This window comes from Brachyhypopomus gauderio, unplaced genomic scaffold, assembly GCF_052324685.1.
Source record: "Brachyhypopomus gauderio isolate BG-103 unplaced genomic scaffold, BGAUD_0.2 sc80, whole genome shotgun sequence".
Taxonomy (NCBI): domain Eukaryota; kingdom Metazoa; phylum Chordata; class Actinopteri; order Gymnotiformes; family Hypopomidae; genus Brachyhypopomus; species Brachyhypopomus gauderio.
In genome coordinates this window covers 842,548-861,347 of record NW_027506901.1, presented here as the reverse complement: position 1 = coordinate 861,347, position 18,800 = coordinate 842,548, and the positions used below count along the sequence as shown (strand labels likewise).

Genomic DNA, 18,800 nt, shown 5'->3' with positions numbered 1-18,800 from the left:
AATCATCTGGCTGGGGTTGAACACCTTTGAATAAACATGCACATCTGTTGCATAGAAATCACCTTTATGTTCTCATTCATGCAACGTATTAGTGTTTTTTCTGACACACTCCTTGTGAGAGATAGTTTGGTGGTAGTGATCAGGTAACAGTGCCTGTCTCCCCTTCCGTTTGGACCCGTCCCAGAGACACACGGGCAATGTCTTCATATTAAACCGAAAATACAAACATGTGAGTGTGATGAGGTGAAGCTCAGTGGTGATACAGGGCTGAGAAGGGCAGCGACACCGCACACAGCACGCTGAGCCCCCTGAGCCCGTCCAGTCAAACACGTCGCTACAGTAGGTGGAAGCGTAATGAGATCCAGAAAGTTCCCATAAAATTCTAAAGCTGTGGATCCAGAACACTTCTAGTTTTGGACTGATCAGTGCTGCCCCTCTGTGGCGGAGTTCATTGCATTTCAGAAATTTGCATTTACCATCAAAGAGCTAAGAGATGAAGGTCAAAAGGACACTGTGTCCAATGTCAGTTCCAGATGGTCCAGGTGGAGATTCAGGGTGAACTTGTGCTTTTGGCTTATGACTCCTTTGGAAACTTGACAAGCGTCCAACAGCGAGAGAGAGATGTGCAGTCCAGCGTACGAAGAAAACTCTCTCAGGAACAAACGTGCAGTGTGGGAAGAATTTAACACGAAACCTTGACTACATCACGTGGAAATACTCGCCAAACAAAAGATTCTGGGTAAAACTGACCCCTTTACAGCTGATCTATGGTCAGGGTTAGGGTTTAAAGTTAGGGTTAGGGTTATGGTTAGTTATGGTTAGAGTTAGGGTTAGGGATTAGGGTTAGTGTTAGGGTAGAGTTAGGGTTAGGTAGTTAGACAATACACCCTGACCTAGTTCATCCCAACACAAAACAGGAGGTTCGTTAGGGAAGGGACCTTCTATTATCCACACTAGCACACTTAAAGGACCTTTGAGTGAACACCAAGTCAGGGGCACCAAGTATACTCTATATGTACACTTAATGTGTTAATGTGACCCCCTCAAATGTGTTAATGTCATAAAATAATTTATTTATATAGCGCTTTTTACAACTGTTGTCACAAAGCAATGTGTCCCCTCCAATGAATACAATCTGCATCAGAGCATAGAAGCTTTATAATCTATCGCATATGACCTATAACCTATCCCGTATGACCTATGACCTATCCCATTCCCTTCCACACCACCTTTGTTTCTCTCTCTCTCTCTCTCTCTCTCTCTCTAATACTAACCCTAGCTCCAGCTGCCTCTGTCTGTCTCTCTTTCTCTCTCTGTATAGATCCATTCCTCTCCCTCTTTTTCTCCCCTTTTCTCTTCTTTTATTGATCTTTCTCTAAAGGATGAAGGGGACTGTTCTCCTCATCACCTCAGTGAAGTGTTGAGTCTTATGCTCTGTGCTGCACACACATGAATGCACATAGAACCTGCGATGGGGAAACTGATCTAGATCAGCCATCAGTGTCCACTTCAACCTACAATAATAAAAGCAACACTGGAAGAGCCAGTGTAGACTAGGAGTCACATATATCAAACACTGACTGCTGATCTGGGGTCAGTTTTTGATGTGAATATCATTATCCAGAAAAGGAGAGCTGGTCCCACAAAAGCAGCTGTGTTGAGTTGTTTGACACTTATGGAACATCATAAACAGAGAGACCTGACCAAGCAAAGTGTAGACCCACCTGTACACACACACACACCTTTACAGAGACACCCCTGTACACACAAATCCCTGTACACACACACCTGTACACACCCCTTCACAGAAACACCCCTGTACACACACCCCTTAACAGACACCCCTGCACACACACCCCTTTACAGACACACCCCTGTACACACACATCCCTGTACACACACCCCTGTAGACACACATCCCTGTACACACACACCTGTACACACCCCTTCACAGACACACCCCTGTACACACACACCCCTTAACAGACAGGCCCCCTGTACAGATGCACACCCTGTAGAGACACGCCCCTATGTAAGAACACGCCATTGAAACTGAAATGGCTGGAATAAGTAGATTCCAACAGTAGATTGCTTTTCATCTCTCGTAGTTCTGAATTTAATTGTGTCCAAACACACTCACACAAATGAGTGTATTTATATCCCCTGCCTGTGTCTGTGTACACGTTATAGCTCTACAAAGGCTACTAAAATCCATGTTTACCACTTAAAACTCATAAGTCACTTTTACCAGGAATAATTAAAATGCCTAATGCATCTTAGCTTGTTACATTTTGGGTGATTAATAAAAACTGGTTTATTTTCATGAGTATCTGCAGCTCATAGAAGTGAGTTTGGCTTACTAGTATATACACAAATACACACACACAAACATACATTTATACATATATATATATATATATATATATATATATATATATATATATATATATATATATATATATATATATATATATATATATTAATAGCATGGCAATTTCACGTAAACACCTCCAGTTATGTGAGATGCTAAAGTGAGGGTTATTCTCTCCTTCAACACTCAGGGTTAATTGTACTCTGGTAACCTGGGAAACAGCAGCTGAGGTCAACACTCACTCACACTGCAGTACATTACAACACTCACTCAAACTGCAGTACATTACAACACTCACTCACACTGCAGTACATTACAACACTCACTCACACTGCAGTACATTACAACACTCACTCACACTGCAGTACATTACAACACTCACTCACACTGCAGTACATTACAGCAGGAGCAGTGCACTCTGGCAGAGACAGTGATAGCTGTGTAAAGCAGGTGTTGATGGGTGTGGCCACCGGGGGGCGTCGCTGCTCCCTTCTGTGTACGTTAGCCAGGTTAGCGTCTGCGCTAAACTTTCCCACTGGCTATTAGTAACAGGAGAAGCAAAGCAATTATTTCAGGTGATGTCATACATTATGTTTATGTAACCTATGGTAATATGTAGTGTTATTCAAAGTTAGGGGTGTGTTTGTGTGTATGTGTATATGTGTGTGTGTGTGTGTGTGTGTGGCTGAGGAGGGCCTGTACCTATGCTTGTAGACCTCTTTAGCACAAAGTTAAATAATTACTATCCAGTCCTTAAAAGAACATTTTCACACACATATAGATACAGGGCTCAGAGGAGAGGCAGGACACAACATGCCATGTTGCTTTAGTAAAACACTTCCCAAATATCTGTGGACACATTTAACTTCACCAGCTCCTGGCCTACCGTGGTACCACAGAGAGGGTCCACACAGGACTACTGTGGCTTTGGGATAGTCAAACACACACACACACTCTCACACACATACACACATTTATACATGTACACACACAAACACACGTGCACAAGCACAGATGCACAGTGTGTCACAGGAGTGAATCAACAGAGTCTTGCTTCCACTGTCAGCCACTTAAAACAAACGGTACCAGAGCCTCAGGTCTCTCTTTCTTCACCAGAGCCTCAGGTCTCTCTTTCTTCCCCTCCTGTCTCGACAGATGGATGGAAGAGTGGAAAGATGGAAGGATGAATGAATAAATAAAGTTGTGAAAAAGTATCAGCCCTGTACATCATTTGCTTTTTCCTGAGGTGCTGGAACCTCTGGAACTCCGATCACCTTTCTCTCCTCTGTCCCTGTCTCGATCCCCTCTGTCTCTCTCCCCTTTGTCCCTGTCTCCTCTGTCCCTGTCTCGATCCCCTCTGTCTCTCTCCCCTTTGTCCCTGTCTCCTCTGTCTCGCTCTCCTCTGTCTCTCTCCCCTCTGTCCCTGTCTCCTCTGTCTCGCTCTCTTTTGTCTCGCTCTCCTCTGTCTCCTCTAGCTCTCTCCCCTTTGTCTCTCTCTTTGTCTCGCTCTCCTCTGTCCCTGTCTCTCTCTCCTCTCTCTCCCCTGTCTCTCTCTCCTCTGTCCCGGTCTCTCTCTCCTCTGTCCCTGTCTCTCTCTCTTCTGTCTCTCTCTCTCCTGTCTCCTCCTCTGTCTTGCTCTTGTCTTTCCACTCTCTCTCTCTCCAGTGTGTCTCTTTTTTCTGAACTTTTGTCTGATAAAACTTTGTCTGATCTTTCAGATTGTTCAGACTTCTCTGACTTCTCAGATCTCTCTGCCCCTTCAGATGGCTCCGCCCCCTCGGAGCATTCCTTGCGTTCTGATTTGTCAGGGTCAGTAGAGGAGGTGGTAGGTTTCTCCCACTTAGCAATCTCTTCTATCTCAGCCAGGCTGGTGTTGATGCTGTTCACCCAGGTTTTATGTTCCTCCTGAGTAAATACAAACACATCCACACACTGTGGTTATAACATGCATATTTGCAAACCGATAATATGAAATATTGGTTGTTTTATTCTGGGCTCATTGCTGTGTTTAATACCACTCCCCTTTTAGGCATCTAATTGTTTTGTTTAGTATATACAGTATACACATATCTGTATCTGAGTGTGCAGTATGCAATAAAGTAGAACACTTTCTCTGTACGTGTATGCGAAGTATGCAAATAAATTTGGACTCTCTCCATCTGCCATCTTACAGCAACACGTGACTTTCCCATTACAGTTGAACACCTGTGGGTTTTGAATTATGACAAACACCTTCTAATTGATACTGAGACACCAACTTCGTCCTCTATATCAACTACGTAAATTCGTAAACGTAAAACGTAAACGTAAATTCACAAACGTAAATTCGAATGTAAATTTCGACACAGTGTTGTAAAATGTTGCAAATAAAATGTTATTTATTTTTACGGCAGTTTATCAAATATTTATTATTATTTATGGGGAGATGGGTCGCGGGCCGATATAAATTCATTAACGGGCCGGTACTGGCCCGTGGGCCGCCAGTTGAATAGCCCTGCCCTACACCAACCACGTCCTCTACACCAACTACATCCTCTACACAAACTATGTCCTCGATATCAACTACGTCCTCTACATCAACTACATCCTCTACACCAACTATGTCCTCGATATCAGGGTTTTTCAAACTCGGGGTTGTGACCCTTGGATGGGTCGCGAGCCAAAAAAAAAGGGTCGGTCAAAAATAAATGTTAATATATTTAATAAATTATTATAGTTTTGCGAGTGACAATAGAGCGCACGTCTGCGCAAACGGCGGAGGCGTTTATACTTGGTGATCGATCGCGTTATGATACCTAAACTCACAACCCCCAACCCCCGTAGCAGTCGCGCGCTACGGTCACTCGCGAAAGTATAATCCTTTAATATAATAATTTATTAAATATATTAACATTTATTTTTTAGCGACCCTTTTTTTTGGCTCGCGACCCATAGTTTGAAAAACCCTGCTCTACACCAACTACGTCCTCTACACCAACTACATGCTCTATATCAGCTACGTCCTCTATATCAACTACGTCCTCTATATCAGCTATGTCCTCTACATCAATTACATCCTCTACATCAATTACGTCCTCTACACCAACTACGTCCTCTATATCAGCTATGTCCTCTATATCAGCTATGTCCTCTATATCAGCTACGTCCTCTACATCAATTACGTCCTCTACACCAACTACGTCCTCTATATCAGCTACGTCCTCTATATCAACTACGTCCTCTATATCAGCTACGTCCTCTACATCAATTACGTCCTCTACACCAACTACGTCCTGTATGCACTTCTCTAGGAGCTCAAGGAGCATACTGTGATGAATTTAGTATTCTATTTGTGCATACTGTGATGAATTTAGTATTCTACTTGTGCATACTGTGATGAATTTAGTATTCTACTTGTGCATACTGTCAGGCCCGTTGACAGTCTTGCTAGGGCCCGGGACAAGAAAGTTTAAGGGCGCACGTCATTTGAATTTCGTCATTTGACAATCCTTCTGTTAGGTCATATAGTATATAATATAGCCACACATCAAAGCTGTTTCTGACAGCTGACTGGTTATATACTTGACGCGTCGCGAGCGGTGCGAGCGTTCGCGCGAAAATGACGTAATCGCAGTGGAACCGACCGTGTGCGAGGGCCTCGCGCGCTGTCCATGCGAGGTCGTGCACCTCTTGACTTTTGTAACTTCGCGCGCGACGCGCTTCAGCGCAATGAACAAAGTCATGTTTGCAGGGTTCATACACCTTTATAATGTGGAATTAAAGCACTTGTACTTCACTTTAAAGGTCAATTTCAATATTTTCCAACACGTTAAACTTAATTGAGTTAAATATTTATACATTTACTCGAAATAATTCGCTTTTTATCACATTATTTAATGGTTGTTTATTTTCAAAACGCCCAATCTTAACGTCTTCACGAGAACTGTTCAGTCAGACAGCTATTTGTTGTGAAACAAAGTAGTTACTTTCAAGCATTTTCAAGTACTTTAGCCTAAATTCCAGCATTTTTCAAACCTGGAACACAATGCAACATTAAAATTCGTCAGGTAAATGTTTTCCTTTCTTTTCTGCACTCCAGATTTCTGTATTTACTTTAACTATCCACCACTGTATTTCCCGCTGTTGTGCGGGTACCAGCCAGTTACGGTCGGTGCTGGATCAAACCATTTTCCAGTGGGATGCGGGGGTGTATGCACTTAATGGAAAATATGCAGATAGGTTAAAAAACATATATTTTAGCCATTGAGTTTATTTTGAGTACAGAATTTTATATTAATGAAAGATTTCAAGATTATTTAAAAATTATAGACTTTAAATAAAAAATAAATTGCTGGGCTCTTTGATGGGCCCCCCTGGCCCTGGGGCCCGGGACAACAGACCCGGTTGTCCCCCCCTGTCGACGGGGCTGCATACTGTGATGAATTTAGTATTCTACTTGTGCATACTGTGATGAATTTAGTATTCTACTTGTGCATACTGTGATGAATTTAGTATTCTATTTGTGCATACTGTGATGAATTTAGTATTCTACTTGTGCATACTGTGATGAATTTAGTATTCTACTTGTGCATACTGTGATGAATTTAGTGTCCCACTTCTGCAATCTGTGATGAAGTTTACTGTAACTTGCACTCACCTCATCTTTAGCCAGGAAGATATAATCCCCATCAGTTTCAGTCCTGCAATGGGTTAGAACAGCACAAACTTTACATCTGTCATTTATTCCTTCACTACAGCTGTAGTCATAATACTGGGTTGATTTTGCCTACATTCATCAGGCTGATTGTCTAAAAATGTAAAGGCTAAGAGAGAAACAGCAGAGGGCAATTCAGTTTGCCACCTGCTTTAGCACCGTCTCAACTAGCCAGCTCAGTTAGGGTTAGTGCTGTGTGTGGATGAATAAAATACTAAACTGTACAGAGCTGAGACTCCCCCTTGTGGTGAGGTCTGGGAATGCTGCTACTGATTTCATATTTGTGTAACACTGCTCATGGTGAGTGAGAGTCGCACTTCCACTGTGGTGTATCAGAAAAATATCCTGATTATGCCATTAGTATATGCATGTGAAGAACAAATATACTAAAAATTACTTTTTACAATAATATATGAACAGCAAGTGAAAATAGTACTCCTGAGTGAAATGTGGAGTTTTGCCCTCTAGGCCTGTGGAGAGAGTAGGGTTAGGGGTTAGGAGTTAGGGTTAGGGGTTAGGGGTTGCTGTGCCGACATTACTTGAGGATGAAGACATTCTTCTTCTTCTTGTAGCCGTTGGTGGTGTCAACAGTGCAGACGGCCAGATTGAGTGGGGGCTCATCCTCATACGGAGTAGCTTTGTTCTTCATGTCCTTGTAGAAAACGATCTCTCCCTTGTTGAGCACACAGAACAGGTTCATCCATGACCTGCCATAGAATAGTAGAGAAACAAATTCAGAAATCCACAGTGATGGCATGCACTTTGATCCAGTCACTACAGACATGTGATATGATCCAGTCACTACAGGTATGTGATATGATCCAGTCACTACAGGTATGCACTACGATCCAGTCACTACAGGTATGTGATATGATCTATAGTGAGTGCAAGTATGCACTTCAATCCACAGTAAACACAGGCATGTGCTACAATCTTGCACATCTGAATTAAGTTCTCAGTTGGCCTAGGCATCTAGTTATCAACTGGCCAAGCTGAGGATCAACTCATTAGTAGTTGAGTTAATGTTAATATTTTATTATTGCACATTTCCTTCATAACAGCATTAATTGTTTGTGCTACACTATTTATCTGTGTTTGTTGCTATTGGAGACCTAGTTAACTTGTCCAAAGCAAGATTAGATTAGCTAGATTAGTTAGATTATCTAACAGAAAGTTTCTTAAGACATAAATTAAACATTAGCAGCAGTGATAGTTACCTTGAAAGTTATCCGATTACTGATTACTCCTTTTAATAGTAACTTAGTTACGTTACATATTACTTGATTTTAAAAGTAACTATGTTAGATTACAAGTTACTTTAGTAGTTACATTCAGCAGCAAAATAAGTTTTTCCAATACTCACTTTATTGAAAGTGCATTTTTAACAGTAACAATGTATTTCCTGACACTTAAATAATATATCTCCTGACATTACGTTTGTGTTGCTGCGTGGTATTATTTGTAAATATATTTGTAAACCTAATACAAGCGAACTATTCAGTCAGACAGCTATTTGTTGTGAAACAAAATACCATTACAATTTCAAGCATTTTTAAGTAGGCTACGTTAGACAAATTCCAGCACTTTCCAAACCTGGAACACAATGCAACATTAAAATTCGTCAGGTAAATGTTCCTTCCCCTGTTTGTGAGGGGTGTTTCTTTACTCTACCACATATAGTTTCGGACAACACTGCACCGAATGACGTGAACGTGCTCGCGCTCTCACAGGGTCACGCGCAGCGTGCGGAGTCGAGCGCTACGGTCAGACGCAAAAGTATAACTGAGCCAAGAAGAAAGCAAAAATATATATTTTTACTAAGGAAAATAAAAATAGTAACACACAGTTACTTGGATAAGTAACTTTAATCTGATTACTGGACTGGAAATAGTAACGCGTTATATTACTCGTTACTGAAAAAAGTTACTAAGTAACGCGTTACTGACATCAGCAGCTTGCAGAATAACTAATACACCCAGAGAATCCTAAATGCATGGAATACTAAATATAATTGAAATATTAGTGTCATGATGAGTGGCAGCACATCAGTAGGGGGCGCTGGGGCTCCTCCCCCATCAAATTATCCAGAGAATAAATGCTATTTAGAGATATAAACTTGTGTAAATTATATATTACAAAAGCATTATGAAACTGGACATTATTTTAAATGTTTTTTTTAAGATCAAGAATTATATCCACTAAATTTCTGACATTACATGCATACAGTGCCGTATGCTTCCTGTATGGGCTGCCGGACTAATGGGTGTCGGAGGGTTTTCCATCCACCGAGTTTTTGCGCATTTTGAAAATGCGCATGAAAAAAGCTGGATGGAAAAAGATCAAAATTCGAAAAAAAGCCCCAAATATCGCAAAAAGATTTTTACGCTAGGAGGAGGTGGAAAAGTTAGACTATCGCATCGCCAAAATTCGGAAAAACTGGATGGAAAAGGGTTTTTCGCATAAACGATGACGTATCATGCCTCAAGTCATGTGGTTCTGTACATGATCGCGATGTAAAGATGGCAAATGCATACAAAAACAGTTCTGGAGAGAGCAAAAATTGAATTTAATTTCTCCATGTATAGAAAAGAAAAAGAAAAAAATGTTTCAAAACCTCAACGTGCAAAAATGCGTAACTGCCAGATGGACGTAAAACCACTATTGTTTGGCGTCCTCTCACGTGATCTAAAGTTTATTCGCATAACTGTAATGAATGGAAACAAGGCTTAATTCGCATTTTTTTCTGCCGAAACTTGGAAATTGCGCATTATTTTTTCGAAAGGTTTGGATGGAAAGACTGCTTATGTAGGTCCTTAAACTTTTGGCAAGCAGGTGATCTGGAGAAGTTCTTTCATTGGTTGCCATAAAGTTTGCTAACATGCCTACTTTTATCGGTAGCCTATTAGTATTGTTAATTAAATTTATTTTTATCCTCAATGATTGCCATTAGGATTTAGACAGCTTATTGGCTGACCAAGAAGGTGTGGAAGATTTAATTTGTTGAGCAGTTTACATTTCTAGTTTCCAAATTTCCATGTGTTTTGATTTTTTAGTTTGTTTATGCCCCCTCTTTTAGTACGAGCCACCACAGATCATGACAGATGTGAATTGATCAAAATAAGGTGAACAACAACACTGACTCATTAGCCTGTTGGTAATTAGCTACAGCAGTAGTTAGTAAGTACATAGAATGGGAGCATAATGGTTGGCATATTAGACTGTTAGCATGTTAGTGTATCAGTGCATGTTAGCATTTTACAGTATTAGCACATTCATGTATTAGCTTGTTTATGTCAGTATGATAGCATGATAGCATAGGACTACTGCTTCCTGCCGACGCTGCTGCGGAGCGAATTTTGAAATTGTTTTTCTAAAGTGTACTAATCTGTTTACGTGCTAATCTTTATTTTTTTGCCTTCCTAGATCATTTTTTACAGATAGTACTTCCACCGTCAAGACGGGCAGCTGAATATTCCGGCCGCTGATCAACTTTAGCGTAAGTTTGTATAAATCGGCTAGACACGGTAAGTGTTTTGATTTATTCATGGCTGGTGTTGGTTTGTTTCCTTGTTCGGAGTGTCTAGACCCTTTCGCCACTGATAGTAATAGTGATAGTATTTGTGAGAGGTGCCAGTTAGTGGAAAGTGGAAAGTTTAGAGCGCCGCGTCCACTCATTATTGAGGGATAGAGAGACAGGGTCTGTAGTAGCTGTGGACGCGCCAGGGAGAACTAGCGCCTCCGCGACTCCGGCGATAGAGCCCTCACAGCGGGGCGAATGGGTGACGTCTCGGCGGTAGTGATGGGACATCTGAAGCTAGGCTTCGGGGCGTGTCCGATGAAGCCCCGCTTCGGAGCTTGTGTCATATTGAGCAAAATCACGTGATCAGCAACAAACGAGGCCTCGCATTACATCGGCCACGTCATTGCTTCATTTTGCGTATCGTTTTTCTAAATAAAAGCGCTATGAATCCTGTTGCTTCGTGGGTTGTAGTAGGTGGTTAAATTTAAAATCTGGAACGTTCTAAATTCTTTTTGTTTGATCAGGATGTACATCAGATTCACACATCAAAAACAGACTAAAAACCATTGGAAGAGGCAAACCTTATTTGTAATGTTAAAAACATTTTACATTTGGCAGACGCCCTTATCCAGAGCGACTTACATTTTATCTCATTTTTATATAAGTGAACAATTGAGGGTTAAGGGGCACCTCAGTCATGGCCTCAGGCCTGGGGATCGAACCCACGACCCTCCGATTACAAGCTCAGTTCCCTAACCACTTCCCTTCCCTAACCACCAGGTCATGACTGCCAAACCAGATCTAGAAGCCCCAAGAAGCAATTATTTTAAACACATTCTGTTTTTTAAAAAAAATCAGTTTCTAACTCCAAATATTCAGTCACTCAACAATCACTCAATTCCCAACATAGTAAAGTACAACATATCTTCATTGTCAAATACGTTCATGACATACAAGAAAACCCAACACAACCACTAATGGTCAAGGATTAGATTGGCTACAAATCATTTTAATAATTAAAACATGACAATTAAGTATGATTTAAATGATTCTCCTGTTACTAAACATGAGTTTGATTGAAACTTTGTGACAATATTGCATTTACACATTTTTGAAAGTATGATCCAACTGAATGACGAGGCTGTTACAGTTTCACCAGCAGATGTCACTAGTGAGTGTTGAATGAAGCCTCGAGTAATGAACCTTTTTGCAAAGCAAAGGGTTGGAAAGCTTCATTGCTTCAAGAGGCTTCATTTGCCCATCACTACTCGGCGGCGTAGTCGGAGAGCGAGGGCTGCAGCTACCGCTAACGCCAGCGCTAGCCCACCAGAGCACCACTCCCCGGTTCACGTGTCCAACAGGTTTGCCCCGCTCAGTGCTACACCCTCTGAGGAGACTCTGGTGATAGGAGACTCTATAGTTCGGCACGTGAAAGTCGCTATTCCTGTAGGGGCACCAGCGGTTACAGTCAGCTGTTTACCGGGAGCCAGAGCGCCGGACATTAGTGGCAACCTTAGACTGTTAGCTCATAGGAGGTTTTCTAGGATAGTGATTCATGTAGGGGCCAACGCTATACGTCTGCGGCAGTCAGAGGTGACTAAGGCTAATGTTAAAGAGGTGGTTAAATTAGCCCAGACGATGTCCGATGCCGTAATCTGCTCTGGCCCCATCCCAATGCGGCGCGGTGATGAGCAGTACAGCAGGCTCACGTCGCTAAACCGCTGGATGTCCAAGTGGTGTTCAGAAAATCAAGTGGGCTTTATTAATAATTGGAAAGAGTTCGAGGGCAAGCCTGGTCTTTTAGGGCGTACTCACACTAGGCACGGTTTGCTCGTTCCGTGCTGGGGCCCGGTTATCCCCCCTCCCCACTCCCCCGCTGGCCTGCACTCACACTCGCTTCAGCAACCCGGCCCGAGCACGCTTACGTCATCACAACGCCGCTTTATTTGGAAAAAAAGCGCGCTTGCACAACACTATAGAGTTCACGATTCTCTTTTTATTGTATTTTTGGAGTGCAGAAACACGGTGCAAGCACAGATTTATCGATAATTTAACACAACGATTGTCTGCTAATCGCTTTGCCGCTATGACTGTTTAACGTGAGCGTCGCATCACTGATGTCATGTTTGAGTTCCAGCGAAATGAACCAATCAGACGAGGCACCAAGCGGGCCCGGGCACGGATAGCGCTCACACTAGAAGCGAACCGTGCCCGAGTCCACATGAATCGTGCCCTGGCCCACCTCTTCAAAGCGGGCCCGAGCACGGTTAACTGATCCGGGCCCGGGCACGGTTGGAGCGCTCACACTAGCCAAATGAACCGTGCTTCGGCAGGCAACCGTGCCCGGGCCCGGATCACAGAGCCTAGTGTGAGTACGCCCTTAGGCAGGGACGGTGTCCACCCCACCCGGGATGGCACTGCCCTGTTATCTTGCAGCATAGCCCGTAGTCTGTTAGTTAGTGGGCAGTGTAGTACTAGGAGCTGCTGACTAACCAGAGTCGCGACCAGGCCGCAGACTAACGGGCTAAACCGTCTGTCTGCGTGCTGCTTAGAGGCGTCACCAAGATCCCATAGGATTGAGACTGTGTCCGTGCCCCGGGTTAAATTAAATCATAAGAAAATAGTCCGCCCTAAGTTTTTAACTAATATTCAAACTTCACATCCAATTATTACCTATATGACCTATCTGAAAATTGGATTAATTAATATTCGATCACTCAACTCTAAAGCAGTTTTTATGAATGAACTTATAACTGACCAGAAAATTGATATTCTATGTCTAACTGAAACGTGGATTCAATCTGGTGACTATTTATCTCTAAACGAAGCCACTCCTGTGGGATATAGTTATATACATAAACCTAGATTGTCAGGCAGAGGAGGAGGAATATGTATAATCTATCGTGATTGTTTAGAAATTCATCAGAAATACCTAGATATCACAAACTCATTTGAGATGCAGTCTATTAATGTAATTAGTCCATCTGAAAATAAAAGTACATTTTCCCTAACTAATGTATACAGACCACCAGGGCCTTACTCAGATTTCTTAAACGATTTTACTGATTTTGCAGCAAATTTAGCAGTATGTAGTGACAAAATAATAATAGTAGGAGACTTGAACATACATTTTGATAATGCGGAGGATCCACTGACAAGGGCTTTTACTTCTATATTGAACTCTGTTGGCATTACACAAAACGTTGTAGGACCCACACACTATCAAAATCATACCCTAGATTTAATCTTAACGTTGGGTATTGACGTAGATAATATAAATATACTCCCGCAAACCGTAGCTATCTCTGATCACTATTTAGTCTAATTTGAGATTCATCTTAACATAAATACCCGCCCGTCTCCTCGGCAGTGTATAAAGCGCTCGATAAATTCATTAACAGCAACACAGTTTATTGAAGCCCTCCCTGATTTAACTGCTCTAGCCCACTCGCCATCCTATCCAGGAGAGTTAGACAGTCTAACCAACTGCATAGAGAATACCTGCAGATCAGCTCTAGATATAGTAGCTCCACTCAAATATAAAAAGACTAGATCTAAAAAACTCGCTCCGTGGTACACTGACCAAACTAGAAACTTAAAACAAATAGCACGTAAATTAGAGCGTAAATGGCGATCTACTAAGTTGGAAGTATTCTACTGTGCCTGGAAGGATAGCATCATTGACTACAAACGGGCACTCGCTAAAGCACGCTCAGCATACCTAGCCTCACTGATAGAGAAAAATAAAAACAATCCTAGATTTCTTTTTAATGCTATTTCCAAACTTACAAAAAATCAAGCAGGCGCAGAACCTCAGATTCCAGTAAACCTCACTAGTAATGTATTTATAGATTTTTTTGATAATAAAATAGAGAATATTAGACAAAATATAAAACCTTTTATTAGCAATACAACTGGTATGTCATCTGGTTTGGTTGACATCGATTTAAATTGCATACTGGGAGAAAAACTTGATGCTTTTCATCCACTCCCACAATCAGAATTAAAGAAAATAATTTCTTCCTTAAATTGTGCTACCTGCACACTAGACTCGGTTCCATCAAAGTTATTAAAAGAGGTATTACCAGCGGTAACTGAACCTCTTCTAACTATAGTTAACTCATCCATTACAATAGGTCACATGCCCAAATCATGTAAATTAGCAGTTATTAAACCTCTGATTAAGAAACCAAATCTTGATCCTACGGTACTATCTAATTATAGACCCATTTCAAACACATCATTTATATCTAAGATCATAGAAAAAGCTGTTGCCCAGCAATTATGCCTATATCTGCATAGGCATCACATATTTGAAAAGTTCCAATCTGGTTTTAGGCCCCATCACAGTACTGAAACAGCATTAGTTAAAGTAACAAATGACCTCCTCCTTGCTTCAGATCAAGGTTATGTATCGCTGTTAGTGCTTCTTGATCTTAGTGCAGCTTTCGACACAATTGATCATAGGATCTTGCTAGAAAGGTTAGAACGCTGGGTTGGAGTCTCTGGCACAGCCCTTTCATGGTTTCATTCTTACTTAACAAATCGCTATCAGTTTGTAGAGCTCAATAATATTCAATCCAAACGTACAAAAGTTAAATATGGGGTCCCGCAAGGCTCCATCCTAAGACCACTATTATTTACATTATATATGCTACCATTGGGCACAGTTATAAACAAACATGGTGTCAATTTTCACTGCTATGCAGATGACACTCAACTTTACATATCAGCCAAACCTGATGACAAACTCAGTTTAAGAAAAATTGAGGCCTGTGTAATAGATATTAAATGCTGGATGTCTCTAAACTTCCTCCAACTTAATGAGGACAAAACAGAAGTTCTCCTTCTGGGCCCTAAGGCCTCAAAACAGAAAATTCCAGATCTAATGCTTAATCTCGCATGCTACCCCATTACACCTAGCACAGTAGCCAAAAACCTAGGCGTCATACTCGACTCTGACCTATCATTTGATAAATACATAGATAATACTACTAGGATAGCTTTTCTACATCTCCGTAACATTGCAAAATTAAGAAATGCATTATCACAGGATGATGCGGAAAAATTGGTGCACGCCATTGTTAGCTCTAGATTAGACTACTGCAATGCACTACTGTCAGGATGTTCAAATAGGAATCTAAATAAACTTCAAATAGTTCAAAATGCCGCAGCCAGGGTTCTGACCAGAACTAGAAAATTTCAGCATATCAGTCCAGTCCTATCAGCCCTGCATTGGCTCCCAGTTAAATTCCGTATTGACTTTAAAATTCTTTTATTAACTTATAAAGCATTGCACGGGCTTGCTCCTGAGTACCTTCAGGAACTTATTTCCTATTACGAACCCCCACGCCCACTAAGATCACAGGGTGCTGGTCTTTTATTAGTTCCAAAAATTAATAAGGTAACAGCAGGGGGAAGAGCCTTTTCTTGTAAGGCCCCCCAGCTTTGGAATAATCTTCCTAAATGCGTCCGGGACTCCGACACAGTCACAATCTTTAAGTCTAGGTTGAAAACCCACTTATTTAGTTTAGCGTTTGATAATTAATATCCCCCCTTAGATAAAAGTACAGATCCAGGGGTTCATAGACGAAGGGTTTTATGGTAGACTGGGGCGCTGGTGCTGTCGTCCTGTCACTGCTCGTGGTCACTCAAGTTTGTTGACAGTGCAGTGGACGGATGCCATTGTCTCAGAATGCCCCCAAGCCTATGTTACCTTCTGGTTCTGCCTTTTTAGCTAGGCTGTAATAATTTAACTAAATGCCGGAGTTGCTGCCACACTCCGGAAATGTTTATAATTTTACCTGTCCTGTATATGTCCTCATACAGAGCTAATTCTCCCTGTTTCATTTCTCCACATGGCTGCCTGCCTGCTTGAGGAATAATGAGATGAGGAGACCAGCGATCCATCCTGGGCCAGCCACCTCCTGCCTAACCGGATGCATACATCATGATGGACATTATTACATATTTTTCCTTTTCTTTCTCTTCTTTCTGTCTAAATTGTTGTTGTTGTCATGGTGACCGGTGTCGGCCAGAGGAGGATGGGTTCCCCCCCTGAGTCTTGGTTCCTCTCAAGGTTTCTTCCTCATGCAAAAAAACTAGGGAGTTTTTCCTTGCCACTGTGGCCTTTGGCTTGCTCACTGGGGGCTAGGACTCGGCACTTGTAAAGCTGCTTTGTGACAACAACTGTTGTAAAAAGCGCTATATGAATAAAATTTGATTGATTGATTGATTGATGTTAGCATATTAATGTGTTAGCCTGTAAACATTTTAGTGTGTTACCATGTTAGCATTTCAGAATTACTAATTAGAATTAGAATTACTACATTACTACACTAATACTAATGGACATTAGTATTAGTGTGTCAGCATGTTGAAATGTCAGTTTTGCATTAGCAAATTAGCAAGTTAATATATTAGCGTGTTAGGGTGAGTGCATTAGTATGTATGTTTAATGTATTAGCATGTTAGCTGTGAGTACAGCAGCACCTGTTGGGACTATTCTCCGTGCCTGTCTCCTCCCTGTGCTTGCAGTAGAGAAAGCCCTCGTGGTGGACGGTGTGCGTGGGTTGCTGGGGTGGGCCCAGAGCGCTCTGAGCTGGAGCAGAACGAGACCGGCGTGTCTCCTCTGGCTCTTTGGGACGTGGTCGCCGTCGCGGCTTAGGACGATCACGAGCTCGAGGGCGATCGAGACGGCTAACAGGAGCCGAAAGACTGCTGGGGGGGCGGTATGACTCCCCCCTTGCCTGAGAGAGAGAAAGAGTGAGAGAGAGTGAACACAATGCAGTAGTGAACACCCTGATAGCAGACGACTCTGATCCAGATCTGGTTTTTCTCTCTGATTTTTATTTTACATCTTTGAGTAAGAAAATAGAATGCTGATCTGTTTTTTTTGGGGGGGGGGGGGCAGAAGTGGTCCTAACACTGCTACACGATATGTGGAGAAAAAAAATCAGTGATGATTCACAGCCAAATCACACAGTAAACGTTTCCCTTCTGTGACGATGGGTGCGACTTCAAGGACGAGACACAAATCCTTGCTTCAGCAGACGTCACTTTAATGTGAATACGAATGTTGCGCAATAGCGCACGATGAACAGATACACTTGACACAAAACGTGTAGACTTAGACAACGACGAGCACAGGACACTGCGCGAGCGCACATTAAATAGACAAACCACATTAGCCCCACGTGATTACGAGACGATTCACAGGTGAGACACATTATTCACACGACATAGCCATCACCACGGAGTACCACCGACGCAGACAAAGCACGTGGACTACGTATACACACGCCCAAAGGGGAGGGGCCGGGGTCCTCAACGTGACACCTTCGCCCAAAAATATAGAGGAAAAATATATACATAAATAAATAAAGTTATAAAGCCTTTTTCTGTGGGCCTTTTTTGCAAAAAAAAAAACACAACAATAGATGTCACAGTAATTATGTGCAATTGAGTTTTTTTTATTACAAACATATAAATCGATAAAATAGTTCCGGTCACAGTGCATTAATATTTTAGCTGCACAAGTTTAGGCGCCAATTTTACTGGAAGGTAGGGGTGGGCGATACTCAGAATTTTGGTATCGATAAGATACCGATACGATACTGGTCAGTATAGCTGATACCAATACCGATACTTCCAAACCGTTGGGGGGGGGGGCCATACTTTTTACTTGAAATTATAATCCATTAATATAATAATTTATATTAAATTATATATATTTTTGCTGATGCTGGTCCGTGCCAGTGATTATGCCTCGTGCCAATGGTGGCACGCATGCCATAGGTTGCCGACCCCTGCTGTAGACGGTCAACCAGTTTCAGCTGTGGAAAATTCAATTAAAACAGGCGAATACACCACAATTAAGCCAACTACAGGAAAGTCTGATGTATGGAAGTCATATTCCATTGTAATTAATGGAGAGGGAAATCGGCTTGTTGTGATTGATATCAGAAAGTGTTGGTGTACGTCACCTGACGGCATGTGTTTGGACTGTGGTAAGAAATGGGACAGCGCGATCCATCGCTATATTGCTGTTTTAATAAATACATAAGAAAATTTCAAGTACTAAATCTGATTAATTCAATTCATATTAGGATTGCGGGCGGGGGGCGACAGAAATGTGTATGTGGCAGGCGGGTGCGGGATTAAAACAAGCACTTTTTTGGCCGGTGCGGGCGGGAGCGGGACTAAAACAAGCAGGT

At 41.9% G+C, this 18,800-nt stretch overlaps 1 protein-coding gene and 1 long non-coding RNA gene across 3 annotated transcripts in view; one reads left to right on the top strand and one right to left on the bottom strand.

Annotated features, from left to right (window-relative positions):
* Window positions 1–2,467: 2,467 nt before the first annotated feature.
* Window positions 2,468–18,800, bottom strand: part of sptbn4a (spectrin, beta, non-erythrocytic 4a) — a 66,113-nt gene continuing 49,780 nt past the window's right edge. Inside the window, exons 17-20 of the mRNA XM_076991054.1 lie at window positions 17,077–17,333; window positions 7,604–7,771; window positions 7,008–7,050; window positions 2,468–4,276 (exon numbers count right to left, since the gene is read on the bottom strand). Of these exons, the coding sequence (XP_076847169.1) occupies window positions 3,599–4,276; window positions 7,008–7,050; window positions 7,604–7,771; window positions 17,077–17,333 (1,146 nt within the window). The 3' untranslated portion in view covers window positions 2,468–3,598. The remainder of the gene's footprint in view (window positions 4,277–7,007; window positions 7,051–7,603; window positions 7,772–17,076; window positions 17,334–18,800) is intronic.
* LOC143492652 (uncharacterized) lies at window positions 9,643–16,815 on the top strand. Of its 2 annotated transcripts, XR_013125302.1 has the most exons (3): window positions 9,643–10,045; window positions 10,118–10,186; window positions 10,488–16,815. It is a non-coding gene; the product is annotated as an uncharacterized LOC143492652 (long non-coding RNA). The 2 variants fall into 2 exon arrangements; XR_013125301.1 differs by having other exon boundaries at window positions 9,643–10,186.